Here is a 19,836-nt window from a genome sequence, read left to right as displayed (position 1 = left end):
CGCCTCACCTTATATCACCATTGAGGTAATGGAAAGCAGCCCATCAGGGATTTGAACGCCATCAAATTTGATCTCAAATAATAAATCCATCCAAGAAGTGGATCATTGCAGTTGTTATTACATTTTCAGAGCCGTTGTTCATCTGTAATTGTTGGGTGGGAATGGGATTTACGTGTGAGCTTCTGTGAGAATAAACTTTTCAGAACAATTGTTCATGGGAAATCGCCCTTCATCCTAAAATTAAAATTCATACATCTGCCCCTCTTTTAAGACCATTTCAGACCAAATTTTGTTGTATCAGTTTTTATTTAATGTCGCTTCTCATCTTAGCTGTCCTGAGATAGATCAGATTGAAATGTTGCATTTACGTAAAAACATCCATTTTCGGCACACAGTTGAAGATTCAGTTCATGTATGGCAAAACATTTGTCGTGGGTACATGGATTCACTGTACAGTTCATACTGCCATGCATGTCAGTCCATGCACCATTGCTTATCATTATGATTGGTCAATGAGTAGATTAATTTGTGTTGTTTTTTACTGACCTCTACAAAAACAATATCTGTCGTTTGTGCAAAGTATGGCAGACAACCTTGGGAGCAGTTTTGACAAGCAAAAATACATGTGCATGTAATCCACAGGACTGGATGGCATTAAACTGCTTAAGATTTGTCGACCAAAATATTGTAAACCTGGATTATGGCCTTAATCAAGGTTTAATCTTTGGGATTTGAACTAAGGAGATAAACAGGAGTATGAAAGAGGACAGTTCAACCGTTTTCCTCTCCTGTGTAATCTGATGTCACTCTGTCAAGAAATTTACTTTCTGGGTGTTTTTACATGTGTGCATCTATCATGATGTTGTACTTAAATTTCCAAACTATCATAACATTAGTCTCCTCTGCCTACGGTCACATCTGCGTATTAGTGTGAAAAGGAACAAAGTGTCACATTTGATTACATTTTGGGAAAGCATTGACTTTGACACACTCATTCACAACACTGTATTGTGGTTGATGGCTTCAGTCAGCCTAATCCATCCATTACTACATGTACTGTACAAGGAAGACCTTGGCATTAAAAAACATGATACATCATGGTTAGTGTGAGCGATGGACTCCGAAGTAACAGTTCTGTTTGGTTCACACTCTCAGATGTGTTCCTGTCACCATGGAGGAATAAAACACCTTGCTGTGACGTAGGAGAACTTGTAGATTTCTGGACATCGAATGAACATTGTTCCTGTGTGTTCCACGCCATACACATGCCCAAACCAATGTGTACTACGGGTATGTGGTGCATGGCCATGTCTGGGTCGGGCATGTTTGTCTGTGGCTACAGCTGCACTCCATGGCATGGTAATTGCAAAAACTGTAAGCCTCAGCCATAAAATAGCCTACTCACATGTGGCCTGTTCTTCATTGGACCTTAAGAGCAGGCCATGAATCCTCATCGACATTTGTGACTCAAATCCCTCAAAATGATCGCTTTTACTGATTTTGTTTTGTTTGCATTAGAAAGAGCAAAGTAAGCTCTTTGGTTTAATGGACAGTATCATTACCTTACAGATCCTAATGAAAATGGAAATTATGTGGTTGAAAATTGTAAAGGACTCTCATTGGTGGGCATTGTGCCAGATGCCTTTAGAGGCTAGTGGCTGTGGTGACTTGGGACTCATTTTGTTAGATAGGGTTACATTTACTGCACAGAGTCCATTAGGTCTTGAAATATTCATGTTCGTCAGAGTTCCATTGCAATCCTAATGAGGGTTTTGGTTGGGTTCTTTGTTTGCTAATTGAACCGTCCATATTGGTGTACACAGCAGTGGTAATTTGGAAGACAAACAGCAGCGACTAGGCACGAAAGCCGCTTTGTGAGGGCTGCCTGCCCAAAATACAGGGTCATTTCTTATTCATATTTCTTTTATCAGCTAGCACACACATCCCACAATGGGTTTGAATAATGGAATAATAAATAATGCGCCAAGAGGTACCGGGTCTGGGTTTTTGATTTTCCGCAAGACTTGGCCCTCTATCCCGATAGTACGGAAGGCCTCCCCCCGCCTGCTCATGCCGCACTTGCTCTGTTGTGTTAAAAGGGAAAATTCCCTTCCCATGTGCGTGTCCAGTCCGCGTATGTCTGTTATATGTGTGAGGAGGGTTTTGATTAAACTTTGCCATGTTTACAAATAAAAAATTGCTGAAAATAGCATCACTTACACTGTCTGCCCAAGCGCGATAAACGGATCACGGGGTGTGTGAGCTGCTGGGATTGGACATGTGTACAGTACACTACTAGTAGCATAACACAAAACACAGAGCACTCTTTTGTATGTGTATTTTTGGATGTGCTTCACCAAACCTGGCTGGCGGCGGATGTGTCTTGGTTTCTAATCGTACCACTGACTTGTTGGGCATCTGTCGTCACGTGAAGGGTCGTCAACCAAGGTGGTTCTGGACAGCAGTATCAGGGACAACACAAGCAGGGGGGATGGGCTTTGGGGGCAATAAACATAGGGTGCGTCGCCTCCCGTAGATCTCAGATAAAATGATTGGATTGGAGATGAAGTTGCCCCACAAATCAATGTCGGTGCATTGAAAGTCTTGCTCATTTTGGTTCATGTGGTATGGATGATGCCCCAAGTGTTCCTGGGCCGCATCTGAGCATGTTATTCGTGTTAACGTCAGTGTAGCCCTTAAGTGCACAAACAGCAGGAGCATGACCTGCCGGCAAGTGCGAACACACCTTCCTTGAGGCTGGACATATATTGCATTATGCGGTTATCTCAAGATGGCAGAAAGGTGGATGTTTTCTGTTTGCAAAATGTGATTCAAGCGCAATGCGCGAGCAACATTTTCCTCCACCTGTGAGTATAAGCGCAATGCGCGAGCAACATTTTCCTGCACCTGTGAGTATAAGCGCAATGCGCGAGCAACATTTTCCTGCACCTGTGAGTATAAGCGCAGTGCGCGAGCAACATTTTCCTGCACCTGTGAGTATAAGCGCAGTGCACGAGCAACATTTTCCTGCACCTGTGAGTATAAGCGCAATGCGTGAGCAACATTTTCCTGCACCTGTGAGTATTGAGGGTAATACACACAAATGCGCACTGTTTCTGCAAATTTCCTCTAATTTGGGCTTTGTGTACCGTTAGAAAACTTGCCTTTTTGACCTGATTATTAGATATGCTGTAGCACAGAAAGACCTTACTAATGAAATATCCTTTCTTCATTTCCAGGACTGACTGACTTAGCAGTTCATGTTTGACGGAAGTTTCGCTTTCACGACTGGAACAGTTTCCATCGATGAGAGTATTATTTTCCAATTTCCAGTTACACTGTTACATGTACATTGTGTATACATGTACAGTGTTTTTGTATGCACCAGTCTGCCGAATTTCAAAATCCAACAGTGCTTGACAGAAGACTTGGAAGGTAAAGCTCATAAGGACTGTCACAGAGTTACACTGAACAATTGTTGACTGCGTCATGGTGTTTATAAAACCTGAGGGACCCACAGCCCAAGGCAAGCCAAGGGCCCTATGCGTACCCTAGGGTTTTCCAAACCTCATATCCCACATCACAGCAGTTAACAATCGCTTTGTCAGAGTTGTCTCTGTCTTGATGTTTCTCACTTGTTTCTATGAGGGAAATTAAGGGCCACAAAGGAATCTTTTGATATTAGCCATTAGCGGTTGCTGTATTTTCCTGTACACTGCAGGGGCATGTATGATGCATGTGATATTACATGTGTACGGTGCTGGCAAATTTGGTGTCTAACGGTGCGTGTGACATGCGGTCATGTTGCCCAGTCAAGTGATTGTTCTTGGCCAGTGAAAAAAGCTGTATTTTTTTGATAAAACCAAATCATCACATACAATCAGAGCCCAACCCCACAGCATTAATCATGTCTCAAGTCAGGTCCCAATATGGACCATAACCAGAGTATTCCGTTGCAAATTGTTACCTCCGGATACTTGTGACTCACTGTGATTACCTCGTGATTGACCAGCATACAACTCGAATATGTTACTAAAGATCTCTTCCACTTTGACTGATGCAATCTAGTATTTTAAGTCATTTTTGCTTGAGTATTTTCAAAACTAATGAATGTTTAAATGATCTGCTCATTTGTCAATTAAAAAAAAAACAAGATATTGGAAAGAGGCTTATATCTAAGCCATGAATATTGGAATAAGCCCATCTTCCCTCCAACTGCAACCCCCATCCCCCAATAAAAACCAGAAAAGCCATCCTCAATTCTTACATCTACAGGTACAAACCAAGCCAATGTCTCGTCCACACCTAGCCCCAAACCAATCAACCCCTGGTATCCAGCGAGCTGTCAAAACATTGCATTCCTGAGACACCTGCAAACAGGGAGCGAAAAGGTGTGCAAATATGTCCCTTCCCTCCCCCATCCATGCAGACCCTCCCCCTTACCGGTACTTCGGTCAGGGTTATGCAGGTGAGGCAGTAACAACCAGTGCTCTGGGGTGAGTCAGTCAAGTCTTGGTATTTTGCTCCAATTATCGGCAAACTCGCTGAAGGTTGGACATGGCGGGATATGATGTATTTTGGTTGTGGGCAAGATATTTTGTTGTTCCTGTCAAAAAAGAAAAAAAAATGTGCGGTTTATGTAGAGCATCTGAGTAGTGGGTCTTGTAGGTGTTGTTGGATACAGCAAGGTTCAGTACAGGCCCTACATGTCATAACATTGTCATCTGTAATCTTAGACGAGTCACTGAATTTAAGGCACGACTGTATGCATGTACATGTACATGTACTTCTCTGCAGAGGACACAAAGCTTCATGAGAAAACACACATACACCTGTATGTCTGCCTTTTAGTTTATAGGGAAGTTTATCAAAAAATTGAAACAGGAAAATTGCTAGAAAGGGCTCTGAAACTATGAAGAGCAGGTTGGAAATAACGAGTTTGAAGTTTTTGTGTTTTGATAAATTATCAAAGCTTGTGACAAGGAATACATTTTTGGTCACTGTGTTAAACTCCCGAGAAGGCAAGCTACCGGTAGGCTTACATGTACACGGAATGGAATAGTTTTTCTGTTCCAAGTCTGTGAAGCTTTCAGAGCACAGGAATACTTCAAAATCTTTCTTTTCCAGTCTGTTCTGCATTATGCCAGAACAAATTCTAACATGTTTTCCAAACTTTCAAAAGAACATCCAGTTGGGGTGAGGTAAACATGTTTGTCCTTCACATTGCTGGATCAAAGAGGAAAAAGGTCTATTGTGTTTCTCAGCACACATGCTGAAACTTTGTTCAGTACAACTTTGTGGCATGTGGAGTCACAGGTTTGATGAAAAGCAATAGGGAATGCACAATGATGAGGGAAATACTTTTTATTTAAGAGTTCATAAAGAGAAGCTTATGACTTGAAGTGAGACTATGTGGTACTGGATAGACTTGTTATGAACTTCTGAAAACTGGACTGAATGCATCACTAGTGCTGATGAATGCCATTAATTTTGTAGCTGTCATGTGTAGCCTTGAGCCCAGAAGAGAATCAGATGTGAGTACTATGTCTGTACGTGTTACGATTATGGAAGTCGTACCACACCCTAAAGTTATCGCAGCAGAGCTTTGGGCATCCTTGTAATATCAGTATTCATTGGTGTCGTTCCCACAGTTGACAGGCCTGTCATTTTTCAGTCATTTCAGGAATTAGGTTTCACCTGCTTGCTAATTAGCTTGCAACATGTGTTGCACCTCCAGCCGTTCTGTCTCTGAAAACTCCGCCCAGGCTGCTGGCTCTTGGCATACCTGGCTGTCGGAAGGTGCGGGTCATCGTCCGAAGAGTACTTGCCCCCGGAAACTTGAGATAGAAACTAGTTTGCAGACTGTTATAATATACAGGTAGCGTACTACACGCGTGACCTGCTTCTGCAGAAAAGACAAAATAATAACAGGGCTGCAGTTTTCCAGAGGGCATGAGAATTCTGTCCCGTAGTCTGGAGCCAAATGTTGGTCTCGCTGGGATTGGAAGCTCGGAAGCCCCAAGACTAGTCCAGGATTGAATGTAAGAAGCCCTGAAACAAGCCGCCCGTCATGATCTGGAAAAGATACACCAAACTGTTGTTTTTTCCTTTTGAATTCTGTCTCCGAGGGGTGTAAGTATTAGGAGATTTTTTCTGTTGTTTTGGAGCAGACACTAGGTGTATTAGTTTCAAAAGTCAACACGACTAGAGCGTCAAGAGGACTGGGGCACGCAGGGAGGAAACAGTTCCAAAAACATCAGAGATGTGAAACGTGGTGAGAAGATTTGTTCATTCGGCAGCTGAACAAGTGATACATTTCTCATTCTTTGTTTTGTTTTTTTGGTTTTTTTTCCCTTTAAGAAGGCAACCAGAAATTGGTCACACCGGTGTTGACTTTCAGCATTGTGCAAAGATGATTCTGCAGGGACTATGTCTGTGCCAATCATACATATATGTGTACATGTATGGCCTTAAGACAGCTCTGTTGTGATTGAAAAGACAAAGCCTAGCCTCAAACCCTAAACCTCTTAACACTCTTCTTGTGCAAGAAACTTCCTTGAATCCTCCAAATTCTTCAAAAATCAGGAACTGTTTTGTTAGGTAACTGATGAAACATTCTTTATACTTCAACTTTACACAGACACGATGTTTCAGCAAATTCTCCCTTCCTCATTCTTCAAAATCCTCAAACACCTCATTGACTTTTGAAAGATTGACTTGTGGAGTAAAGCTTAAAGGATGCACTGCGCCAAATAGAAACATTATGGAGAGAAAACTAAACAGCATGCTTCATTAGAGAACAACTTGATCATCACAGTGAAGCTTCCATGTGACCACTGCCCCTTTTGTGGATCTCACCAAATATTGAGGGTCTCAGTGGTGACAAACAGAGTTTCTTTTTGATGAGACCCCGCTGGGAATCCGCATGTACCTTAAAAACGGTAACAGCGGAAATTCCTCATAAGTGTTTTCAGTGTGGCCCCCCACCGGCTACTTCTTTTAAACCCTATCTCTCCTGTTTCCCTCCCTAGTGAAATCCCAGCCCTCACTCAATCTGAGCACTACCCGCCCCACAGTCTCCAGCAGGAATGTAAATTGATGCTGACCAGTCTGCCCAGCCCTCATCTTGTCTTCCCTGCCAAGGGTTTCACAGCCCTGTCTTGTCAAGAATGAGGTTGAGACCTCCCCCTGGGTTGGGTGACACTGATACACAGATGTCCTGTGGATTGCTCCCATGTTGTTATACAGGATGACCTTAGTTGACCTCAGCTGCCAAACTGGTCTTCTTGATCATTTGCCTTTGGGTTGATGAGACCAGCAGAATTTTTGTCTTGTTAATCACAGTAAACAGACCGGTTATTCTCATTTTTAGTTCTGAATGGAGAATTGGACCTTTTTTTTAAGTTTTAATCTTGCTTGCCCCTCAAGCCCTTATATGAACTCTAAGTTCCATGAATTTGCACTGCTTTAAACCAAACATTTTTAATTCAACCTAAATGTGTAAAGAATGGTCACACAGGCATAAATGTACCTGCGCGTGGAAAATCTGAGCATTTCTTTTTCTGAGTTTTTGCTGAATGTTTAGTTTGGCCGGATGGAGTCACGCAGGAGTTTGTGTCAATTTCCGAGATGGCAAAGTTGATATCTGGACCAGATTTTCATCTGGACTTTGTTGTCCCTTGTCAGAAGATTCATGCACTCTGTGTTTACTCATGTCAGCTACATCCCACACCAGTACGACATCACACAGTGTCATATCAGGCTTGCTTTTGTGTTGTAGAGGGGGGATGGTTTCCTCCGAGTCTTGAAGCCTCCCTGCTGCTTACCCTGCCAGAAGGCTGGCCCGCCTCCTGTTTAGAATTCCCCAACAAATGTGTTAATTGGGGACCAGCCGGCGAGCTATCAGGGGCTCGTAGTGAGTCGCCTGTGCTCATTACAGGCACCCCCTACTGTCCGACCGTCAGCATCAAGTCCAGGACCTGTCGAAACTGACACCTCCGTTTATTTTCGTAACAGTTGTCCGAGTCCTAAGTAAATTTGAATTTAGTTTAAACTTGTACTGATTGGGAGAGGGATTTAGTAACCATTCTTTTTAGTAGATTCTTCAGGATTCTATAACACCTACTGTTGACTGAAATTGCAGTGAGTAGCAGCGAGGAGGAAAGTGGAGGAGAATTGATCTTTATCTTACAAAGAAATGATTTAATGGCAGTCTGTAGTCAGATGGACAGGGGAAGGGATAAAAGGAAGGTGACACAATTAGACATGCTGTATAGTTCATCAGTCGTAGAGACTGCACTGCAAGGATGTTGGTGGATTGTTGTACATTGAATCGGTCAAGTTCACATGTGGAATTATATGGTCTGCCAGTTTGCTAATATTCCTTTCTCTGAGTGCACACAATTTGTTGTCTTTAGAAGTGGTCACCTTGAGAGAGATTTGTACCTCTGCTGGTAACATGAAATTCCCCTATCGCATCGCTAAACGTCACAGGATGTTCTGACTCCTGGCCACGGAACTGACAACCTGTCAAATCGCCTCTCAGGAATTCCTAACCTGCTGCGTAACTCCACTGTAGTTCCAACCTGATCAGTGCCAAGACTAATTAGTCCCTCCTGTAAGGAGAGTGACACCTCTTCCCTCCTCCCAAGTCCGCGATGGGGCAAGGCCCTCTACCCCGGGCCTACTGGTCACAGCCCACATACCGAGTACCTTGAAACATGCTCAACTTTCTCATGGCCACTTGTCAAGTTGCCCGACTTAAATTTCAGGTATAGCATTAGTGCGCACGTCTATGTACATACAAATACATTACATCAGGCATGTCTGTACGCAGTGCCAAGACAGTGTTTTATACAGATACATTACATAGGCCTAGTCACTCTAAGCCAAACACATGGTATTCCGAACAGCTGCTGGATGGTGGCTGTGAAAGCTGTACATGAATATGGGTAATTCCAAAAATTAAGGGTCCATTAGATTCCATTTTATTTTGTGTCCCTGTCACATCCGACGTATGATTTTGTAAGTTCAGAACACATTTTATAATTTCCAAGAGTGATGAATTAATGCAAATTACCTGCCAAACAAACAGTAGCCTAATAGTTTGAAATCAATTCCGGTGATATTTACATGTCAAGTAACAAAGGTCAGATCTAACGGGGACATAAAATTTGTCACTTTTGGACCCCTAATTTCTGGAATTACCCATATGGAACATGCTGTATGCAGCAAATAATTATTACCCTACATGGACACCATTAGATCACTGCAGATGCACATTTTACACATAACCACATATATGTACAGTAACCCACGCCCACTTCAATTCCATCTGCATCATGGCTGGAATGAAGAACTTACCATAAATGAATGATGTCAGTGTTCCAACAATGCATGCCCAAAATTAAGGGCATCACAGGCTGTTTTAAGTTTCTATACTGGTACCTGCATGCGAGTTGACTCATTAACAGTGACCGCGTGTACACTGATTACAAGTGCCGAATATGTTCAACTCAATATGTTGTCAAGTGTGTTGACCCTGCCTCACCAAAACATTGAATGGGCTAATTGCCTGAGGAACAGCAACACACCTTCAGCTTTACTCATTTGGCTTCTAGCTGGAATGGAGATATTGCTGTCAATTGCCTTGCTCAGGGACAGCTACCCATGCTTCCTCTTTTGAATTGGCCTTGGTGTATTGTAGTCATTCCCACAAATTGTACTGCTCTGCCCTCATAATAAGATAGCGTCTCAAAATTTGAAATACTTGGAAAGTTCTCACTGGAACGGCATGTTCCCTACGTGGAGCACTGCAGCTGTTCCGTTGGAAAAGCCCAGTGGTTGCAAGGAACACTGTGTTCCATGGGAACGTTCCCACAGCACGATATGCTGGCCCGCTGCAAACTTCAGCTTGTATTCTGTCTTAAAAATAGCACCGCGAAAGTGGATTAGACCCGTGGAATGTAGTTATTGCACATTGCCAGTGACAGCAATTTACCCACGTGGTTGGTAACCCACCCTACTCGCAGCTGGAATTAAGACAACACCACAATATTACTTCACTTTTGGGACATCGGCCCACCCTCATATACAGTAAGCTGCCTTCACTCTTGGTGGAGTGAAAGCATTACCGGTACAAGAAATTTGCCCCGCTTAGGGCCAGAAATGTCATGATCGTGCTTGTGTGGCACATGTTTTAATCTCCCTCTCAAAGATGTGCCACCACATTTGGGTTGGGTCCTACAGAAGGAAGAGATCAGTGTATGGCAAACTGATTGGTGGAAATCCTTCATCTGGATTGCCGGGCATGCATACAGAGACCTCACATTCCAAGAGAAATCAGTCCAATGGGCTCATTGTGTCCCTCATGAAATGTGCACCAACCTTTGCATGCTCGCAAGAGTTCCCACCAAAGGTCCATTGTCTCTGTGTAAAGGCACACTGCCTTTTGTTTTCCCACAGAGCAGACAGGGAGCTCAACTGATATAATCCCCCTCCCTGACCCTATGTCTGCAGCCAGTACTGTATACTATATGGTGTAGAATGGGACCCTTGTCAAGTTGGGTCCACAGGCATGCAACTTCTACATTTTTCAGGTCATTGTCACCAGGAACCCAAACTCTACAAATGGGAAGTGGCGGCCGTTGCCTTTGCAAGTACAAACGGTTCACGTTAACGGAGCAGATGACTTTTGTTTGTCCCTCATTCAAGATCCATGCCGTGTCATCAGATCAGGGGAATTTGTTTTCTTTCTTGCTGCGCTAATCCCATCAGTGGCAGAATCCAAAGTCATTGTCAAGTTTGATCAGGACAGGACCCCAGCTGCTGTCAAGTTCTTTCCCATCCCTCCCTTAATCATCTGGTCTCTGAAGATCGATTGCAACCTCACCCGCCTTCCCTGTCTCGGTGTCATGCCTAACCATGAGTGACATCTGTTTGTCGACAACTTCATCATTCTTTGACTCCCCTCCCCCCATTTCTTCCGTAGGAACAAGTATATTCCTTCACAGTCTTGCCCCGTCCTCTCCCCCTCCCTACCAGTAGCCCTGTTAGTCGCCAGCGTGCCCTTTACCTGTCAAGACCCTGGTTCCCAAAAATTTCTGTCAGGATTCAGTCGGAGTTCCACAGATTTTTCCAAAGTGGAAGGGGCTGCTCAAATGGCTGCCACATTAGTAAGTCATGATGTAGCTGTCATCACTCAGAACTGGCCCAGTGTGTGATCAATTTTAAAGTGGGGCTGTCTGTCCTTTTGGGTCCAGGGTTAGTCAACATTACCACTGACAGCTTTCAGGACAATGAGGTGAGTTTCTTTGGTTGTCGTTTTTTTTTTCTTCTTTCAGTGAAAGATCCAGGAGTTCATGTAAAGCCTGTCATCCCATTTTCTTTTCCAAAGGGTTGAAACAGACTTGCCCGGGGCAGAAAATGGCCAGGATAAAATGATCATCGAGAAAAGCTGTACTGTAATTCTTTTGAATTTTTACCAGTGTATTTGCATGGAGCAATGATGTATAAATGTTGTTGCTCTATCTTTTAAAGAGCTAAATCTTAAATCATTATTACGTGGAATTTGCAAGTTGTCTGGAAATCAAGGAAACTGCTGGAAGTGCACAAAGTATCCAATGTTGTGATCACTCAGTTCATGGCCTTGTTGGTGTTAGCCAGTGTGCATTGAGCAACATTAATGAGGAAAGCTTTTCTGCTGGCCTGTGTTTGAAAAATAAGCAGCAAAGTTAACACTTTTGGTCGGCCTGTGTTGGAAATGATTGTAAGACATTGCTGAAGAAACTCCTGAAGGTTTGACGAGAAAAGGAAATGCATTGTGACAATATTGGAGGAAATGTTGAAGGAGGGGGGGATTCTCCCACATCTTCCATTTTAGAATGTGGGTGTGACATGCATGATGAGTGTGGTGCCGCGGCAGATGTGGCACAGTCTGCATGTACATGTGACAGGGAAAGGCAAATTATTAATCAGCACAGGGACTGTTATGGTTTAGGAAGATATGAGGACATTACGTGTCCTCATAAGTATATTTAGGGCCTGTACTCATCTGTGAACAGGAAGCACCGTCAGAGCTTCTGAAGACAGGTCTCCAGTCGGATACAGACATCTTGATGACATGTCCTAGTACTGTGCATGGTTGGCAACAAGTTTTGCAAACTTACACATGCAGTCCAACCTCCCGGTGCTGAATGACATTATGTTCAGGAGCACCCACTTTTAACACTGGCAGTTTGAATCCCTTAAAAATGGTGCACAGTAGCTGTACATCTGTTGTTGCTTCATCTGCATTTTTTCTTCCGTGTAATTTATTGGCTGCTTTTGCATTACAGATGTATGGCATTTCTGCCAAAGAATTTTTCACATGCTGGGAATTTGTCAAGTATTTCGTTTGAAGTAAAAATAGTTTTTAAAAAAAGAAAAAAAATAATTTACATGCTTCAGGTTGAATATATATTTGCAGCCAGCTACATGTACATGTAGGCCTGTTCATAAGAGAATCAACACAGAGTTTGTGTTCAGTGCAACATTTGAACTTCATACTGTTCTTTACAGGTCGTAGTGGTTGTGTATTGACCAAAATCCCTGAATGTGATAGTTCTTAGTTCAGCATTTTTGGGTTTTGAAACTGGCAATGCACACGGTGTGATGTACTGCCTAACTGTGCAAGCCAACAAGCTGCCTTGCTGCCTAACTTTGACTCGGACACATGCACATGTGTTGGTCATGGAAACTTTGCCTAACTCTAGTGGTCGTCAGCCTTCAATGCAAAGCCACTGTTGACTGTGAAGTGTGGAACATTGATATTTGTACATATCAGGCCACTCTCATTGTGGACATTTTCCGGCTGCTTGGAAAAGCCTTCAACTTTTGCTATCCCCTGCAAACAGTATTGAATGGATCATAATTTTTTAAATGTTTCACATATTTCTAACAAATGTCAATGAAAATGGTTTGTTTCGTCGGATTTCATTTTTATTATCCTACATGTCAAGTGCAATACTCTTCTAAAATTGTAAGTGTAAATATAGACAAAATGTGGATAACAATACAAAAATGTATATAATACATAAGAAACTCAACAAATTTATTATACGAAAAATTATATTAATTGTCTGAATTGAAGGTCAACGTAGCAGCATTCTCTCCTTTCCTTGCCACAGAATATTGATTTTAAAAAAACCTGGACAAGTCTGCTTTAGTCAACATTACTAATGTTTTTCAGTGCATCAGTATTCCTCCCTAAGGTGCTTCCCTGTTTGTTTTGGGTTTTTGTACCTAGGCTTCCAATTACGCCAATCTTCCGTAAGTGCTTGCTTACTTCCTGACAGCCACTTTGCTGAGCCTTTGTTCCCTGTTTGTGCCATCTCCTTCAGGTAGATCATTGAAGTGGTGATAATCTGATTGAGTGTTAATCATTCAGCATTTTTTTTTTCCTTTTTTCTTTTTTTTCTTCCTCTTCATCTCTCAGCTAATGCCTGTGATACCACTGATGGTAGGTTCATAAACTTTGGCATATTGACTGATGAATCAATAGCCCTGCATGTGTTTGTCTTCTCTTAGCGGCGCTCGTCACACAAAACCAGCGCTCTATCTCTTTTCCCTCCCCTCTCTAGCTCTCTGATGATGTTTAACTTCGGCACTGCCTCCTTTCGTGTGCAAGCTTCCCCGGTAAAATGGCCAGCTTCTTTTCTTTTTTTTTTTCATTTCTAAAATTGATCTGGGGGATATTGTCCGGCCGCCCAATCAACGCCGATTGCTAATTGTTACTCCGGTTGCCCCCCAAAAATCGAGCCAATCAATGCGGGCCGGCCGCGGCTCATGTAGCCAATTTGCACCCAGTATTTGCTCTTCTGCAGGCGGTGCGTCGCAGACGAGGGGATGAGACCATGATTTTTCCACTCACTGTTTGCTGGGGGCCGGCTTCTGAGTGATGCCAACGTTCATGACCGTGCATGCATTGGCTGCTGGAACCGACTGTTCAAACATGCGCATGCATGTATGTGTAGACCAGAGATTGTCTGGTATGAGGCTGAGTTTATGTAGTCGATATGGAATGCAGATTAAATATCTGTTTGCGATTTTTCTCATGATGCCATTAGGTAAACAGGCTATGCCTTTCACAGCTCTGTATTTTTTTTTTAGGGAAATCCATTAAATGTACTCCTCCTGTGCTGTGTTTGCCAGCAGAGCGTACTCTCCGAAATGTTGTTACCACAGTACTTCTTTGTCGAACCTCACTCTTCCCCAAGAAGAGATTATCACATGATAGACATTGGCCGTGTCCAAAACGGGCTTCCAGAGCTATGGCTAGGTCTATTGTCTGGGTGTCTCTGCGTATTTTTCGATGGAGTAAAGACCTAGACCTATATGTAGCTCTAGACAAGAGATTCGGATGCAGCCTTCGACTCATTGCTGTGCTTCCCAGGCAAACCTTTCCAATGTGAGCTTTGATCCATTCCCTTGCAAAACTCCAGTGGGCCAGATGTGGAGGTGGGGGAAGGGTTTTGGGTTAGGCTAGGAGGGGCATTCCCCTTTTATGCACCGTGTTGCACCCGCTGCCATCGTGGATCCTTACCATACAAGCCAATGGGTGTATTTACTGCAGGCGCATATTGTTCACCACCCCTCTCCAACTTTTTCAAACTTTTTTCCCTGCGAAACCATGGTGAACCTTGAATCAAGCCCTAATAAAGGACAGAGACTGTCAGACGGAAATGGGCATCCGCGCCCATAAGCTGTTGAATGTTTGTCAGTCAGTATGATACTGCAATAGTCCGCATTTTCAGGCTGTTTGCTTGTGAAATAGGTTATTCCATAGAGCGAAGAACATAGGGTTCATTCCGTTAGAATGAGTACTAACTTGTTTACAATATTCGTCTCATTTAATTAACAAGAATATCTACTGAAGATATATGTACTGGTATATGATTCAGTTTTAATCATTTTTGCAGTGTCTTGTATATACTTTTCATTTCATTGTGATCTGCATATTTTGTGTGACTTTGAGACTAGACTTTTCCCAACTGAAAAAAAGTAACAATCAGATTTTAAGCAAATTGTTCCGTGCTTCTACAGTGTCCTGGAAGAATACAACCCAAACAAGCGCAAGTATTATAAGTCACTTTTTTCATATCAAATTTCGAAGAAATTTGTGGAGAGACTTTGAGAATACCCTTAATGAATCATTGAGTCATATCAACTGAAGCACGATGGGTTACTTGCATGAAGTCAACTTGACTTAAAAAAAGAAAGCAAGAAATTGGCTGCATTTGTTTTCCCTGTTAATATCCGCACTCGCGGAGCATGTACATGCGTGCCTGGTGTGCACCGTTTTGTTTAATTAAGTCTGGCATAAACACGAATGCAAAGGAGGATTGTGTATTTGAAGTGTGGTGAAGTCGCCCGTGTAATTCCCTGATCCTAATCAACGGTGAGGGAGGGGAAAAAAGTACAGTGGCCTTTGGATAAGCTTTAATTAAGATTGTTCGCTTGGCCCAGAGTGGGCATATTCCTCCCCCTCCTTCCCCACCCCCCCCCCCAAAGCTAGTAATTCTCGTATTCACAGAGAATTGAAAAGCTGATGTCTTTGGGGGTTATTGAGGGAACTTATATTTGCTGTGTATACAGGTGCATGTATGACATTTATGTGTGAGGCAATGTTGACATACAGTATCAGTGAACTTCTACAACCCCCCCTGCCCCAAGAAGTCATTCTTGCTACATGTACATGTTCAACATTGCGCAGTAAACCAATGGCAGAAGTGACGACTTCAAACCCCATGGACAGTAAGCTTTGGTGAAACTTTCCAGTTTGTGAAGCCCTGATGGACACTGTCAAAATGCTACAAAACTCAATTGATTTCTGCAGAATTTTCGGGTAGACTTTTTGTGGTACATGTATGTATTGTAGGAGAAGGCTAGACTTGTCTCAAGCTGCTCCTGATGAAACCAAGCAAGCTGGTGCACCACTTGGAATGTGCTCACGAAAGCGACGCATGATTGATTCAAATCGTTTTCCGAGTCCAAATTTATCACTTCATGTTCCTGCAAAATGTAATTTTCAAAGATTCAGAGATTTTCAAGACGACAATATTTCTTGCCCCCAAAAAGCCAAATTTTCACTCAAGATGCTCACTTGCACCGTTCCTCAAATGCCCAAACTCAGACTCTGTCAATTTCCCCCCTTTAGTTTTCAGTGGGACAGTAAATGTTTCAGCGCTTGTTAAGTACCAGTCAGGATCCCATTGCACCTGGTAGAGCATGTACTATGCTGGGGATCCAGAGAGATTTATACAGTTGACCCTAGGTGCACCAAGGGAGCAGGACACAGAGTTTTCACTTGACATCAGTCCACCAGTGGAGAGTGATGTTGCAGCATATAGGGCCATTGATGTTTGACTAAGTGTAAATGGAGGTTAGATGTAAATGTGCACTTCAGATAGTATCTGGCAAGGCAGGAGAATAATTGTGCCAGAAGTTCTGGAATATGTTCAAGGGGGGGAGGCGGGGCAGCAAGGCGGTGGCATGCACTGATGCAGTGGTGATCATCCCGTGCAATCCGGGTACTGTGCATTTGGTGTGGAGCATGCTGAGCTCGCATGACCAGTATATGCTGGAGTGGAGGGCTCAGCCAGATGAGATGATTTCCACCGACCTGTCTCATCTTTGCCAGTGAAGGAGTGCTTCATGTGCCAGTATTGAGTATACGGAAGTTGAGACACCTTTCCTCCAAAGGAGTGACACCCCCAACTGGAATATCCCCTTCCTTCAATAACTCCACCCCCTTCCCCTCCAGATCTGCCCCCACGACTCTGAACTCACACTTTTCTCTGTTTTTTTCCTCTCTTTATTATGAAATTCCAAACATTTTTCCCCAATATTTTTTTTCGAAGGGGGGGGATTTTCTCATGGGCCTTGGGGTAACCTCAATAACTTTCAGACTCCTGTTTACTATTAGCAGACAAATCTTTGGCTTCAACACTTTTGAGTTATTGATCTCTGATTGGCCATGTTGGCTGCCGCTTGCACACAAGACCTTGATCTTTACATGGCAGTATGTCACGCTCCTGTACCTGCGGGATCCCCGAGACTGTATAAATTATCTCCAAGGAACTCATCCCGCAAGGAGTTGAAAAGGTGAGCCAGCCATAGAAAAATAACAGTATTTTACCAGGGGAGTAGGGGAGAGCTGCATCATTGCTGTCACCAGAGGGACAGCAATATATGCACCTGACAGTTGAACTTGAATCTGGAAAACAAATTCTTCAGCATAAAGGGGAGAGAAAAACAAACGGGTTGTTATGAGGACCCCTGCACCCTTGGACACGCTGCCATCGTCACCTGTGGCAGTTTTTCATGCAGTTCACAAATTCCTCCTGTCCTTTTTTTTTTTTTTTGTTCTTGAATGGAATGATTTGGAATAGGAGTTGGTTAACTGGTCCCCAGGGAGCTGGCGTTTGAGCCTGCGTTCCCAGGAAATGTTTCTGATTTCCTCCCCCAAAGGACGCCACAAATGTCACAAATGTCGCGACAATGATGGCATAAACTGATGTTAAATTCGCCCAGATCTGATATTCCAGTCAGCGAATTGGTATGAATTTTTAATCTGGCTGAAGCAACATGTGGTATTATGGCCAGAAAAGCAGAGGATGTCATACCTGCGCATGATTATAAGCGTGCAATGGAGACTTTCCTGAACAAATATAATAAAAACAAAGAGAGAAAGTGGGCCAAAAAATCTGGCCAAACAACCTGCTTGAATTGAATCATTTTGAAGTGTGAATATCAATCAAGTTACTTGATACATCGTACAAAAAGAAACTTTCCGATGTTTGACATACTGTTTGCCTATTCATTGAAACTTTTGCAAGGTATTTTCCACCCAAAGAACAGACAGAAACTTGGGACTTGTTTTATCCTATATGTTGCAAACCTTACAGTACACATGGGAAAATAAGTATTACATTTCTGTGAATGCAGGCTTGACTTGTGCAAATCTATGAACCAAGGCCAGGGGCTGGATCTCCATGATTCATGGCCACTTACTTTTAACAGCCCATTACATGTTTTATAGCTCCAACTTGGCTGGCCCTGTCAAGCCTGGTTTGACCCTGTAAGGACAAAAGCCCAACTAGGAATTACAAACAGGTTGAATAGGAGTAGGGGGGGTCTTCATCCAGTATACACTTGTGCCCTATCACTCAGAAGCAGGCTCCAAGCTTCTACCAAGGGATGATGCTCTGCAGAGCACGGCCCATTTAACTGTCACCGCAGTAATGCGAAGTGATGAGTGTAAAATCGCAGCTGGTTGCGTGTGGGGGGAGTGGGTGATACAAAAATTAGGGCAGAAGGGATGTCGCCAGCAAGCAATCTACATGCACATTGTCATGCGCAGAAGGCCCTGCTGTTATCGACAAGCCATTTAGGAATCTGACGGGCTTTGCAGGAACATGCCCTTTGCATGAACCGCAACATCACTGAATGATGTCCCAATGTTAATGGAGGGGGGGGGAAGAGAAGCCAGAGATGCGTCTATTCTCAGCCAGGCATGTTTGAGCGATGTTACCAGAGATGGGGGGGAGTAGAAAACAGCAAGGTTGGTCTCTCTTGGGAGGAAGTTTACCAGTAAACAACATCCTGATCCTCTCTCCTGACAACATAGCCCCCCCCTCCAAACTCCAACCCAAAACAGGTGCTGGCATCCCAGAATTGATGGCCGGCCATCAATTGCTGTCCTAAGGCTGGAGGGAGTTAGGAGTCTGACTGGTCCTGCCTCTCTCTAACACTTTCCATTCTTGCAGCTTTGAGTTCTGAAACCCTCTCTCTGTCTCTCTCTCTTTCTCTTTGCCCATTTTATTTACCACAGCCAGGCAATCTCTCCTGACAGGGGAAGTTGAGGTGATGGGCTGGGGTGCCTATGACATTGCCAGGTCCCTCCATTCCAGCAGAGCCTGGCGCCATGCTCTGGCCTTTAAACTCACACATGGGAATTGAAGGCTCCCACTTTTTTCTCTCTCACTTGGTCCATTCTTGCCAAATAGGCCTGAAAGCTGTAATGACTCTCTCGGTTGTTTTAAGACTTCCAAGCTGCGAAAATGATATGACAAAAATGTGTGGGGTTTGTCAAGCCTCTCTTGTTGGCGGGTCCCTTTGTGCAAGGGTGAAAGTGTTGGCCATTTCCACTGAGGGAGTCTGTTTGGCAGCCCCTCAGAGCAAATTTGATATTCATGGCAGTCAAAGAAGTGCAAGAAGACATTAATTTTACTTAATGCCCCAAGAACATAGACAAGCAGGTAAATGATGGACAACCACTGGTGGAGAAAAGGAGATGGGCAACTGGGGACACCCTCTTCACACTCTTCAATTCATGTTCACTTTTAAATAAGCACATTTACATGCACATTGTTTCATTGTCTGGTCATCCATGAAGTCATGTTGAACTCCCAATATTGAACCAGTCCCTACGAATTACATTGTAAATGTTCAAAAAAAAAAGGAAAAAAAAAGTGGTTTGTTTTCACCGTCTTAAAGGCTCACATCTTGAAGAGAAATACCAGTAGATCACGTGCTGGGTTTGAAACTTAATCTTGTAAGTCCACAAGATGGTGCTGGCTAAGCTGGGCCAAGTTATATTTAATAATCAACTCACTGAAAAAGTAACAGGTCCTCCTGAGTAACTGTAATTTTTGTTGGGGGGGGACTCCCAGTGGTAATTTTGGGTAGCACATTGCTTTCTAACTACCCTCTCCACCTGCAACAGATCTGTCATTGAGCCCCATCCCTGGTAACCCCAACCCCTATTGTGGGTCATGTATGTTGATGCAACATTTG

General features: G+C 43.3%; 1 protein-coding gene across 6 annotated transcripts in view; it reads left to right on the top strand.

Moving 5' to 3' along the window:
- The first annotated feature begins 1,120 nt into the window (after positions 1-1,120).
- Positions 1,121-19,836, top strand: part of LOC147798822 (uncharacterized) — a 56,179-nt gene continuing 37,463 nt past the window's right edge. Inside the window, exons 1-3 of one of the 6 annotated variants that reach the window (XM_087138281.1) lie at positions 1,121-1,359; positions 3,240-3,435; positions 4,276-4,496. In XM_087138281.1, the coding sequence (XP_086994407.1) occupies positions 4,402-4,496 (95 nt within the window). In that variant the 5' untranslated portion in view covers positions 1,121-1,359; positions 3,240-3,435; positions 4,276-4,401. Of the gene's footprint in view, positions 1,360-2,044; positions 2,519-2,602; positions 2,803-3,239; positions 3,436-4,275; positions 4,497-19,836 lie in introns of those variants that run through there. The other 5 variants (XR_015425697.1, XR_015425696.1, XM_087138280.1 and 2 more) reach the window with 5 other exon arrangements.

The sequence above is a fragment of the Acanthaster planci genome, linkage group LG06 (genome assembly GCF_054643075.1).
Source record: "Acanthaster planci isolate LZ-2023a linkage group LG06, COTS_SCS, whole genome shotgun sequence".
Classification (NCBI taxonomy): domain Eukaryota; kingdom Metazoa; phylum Echinodermata; class Asteroidea; order Valvatida; family Acanthasteridae; genus Acanthaster; species Acanthaster planci.
This window is presented reverse-complemented; position numbering and strand designations above follow the sequence as displayed.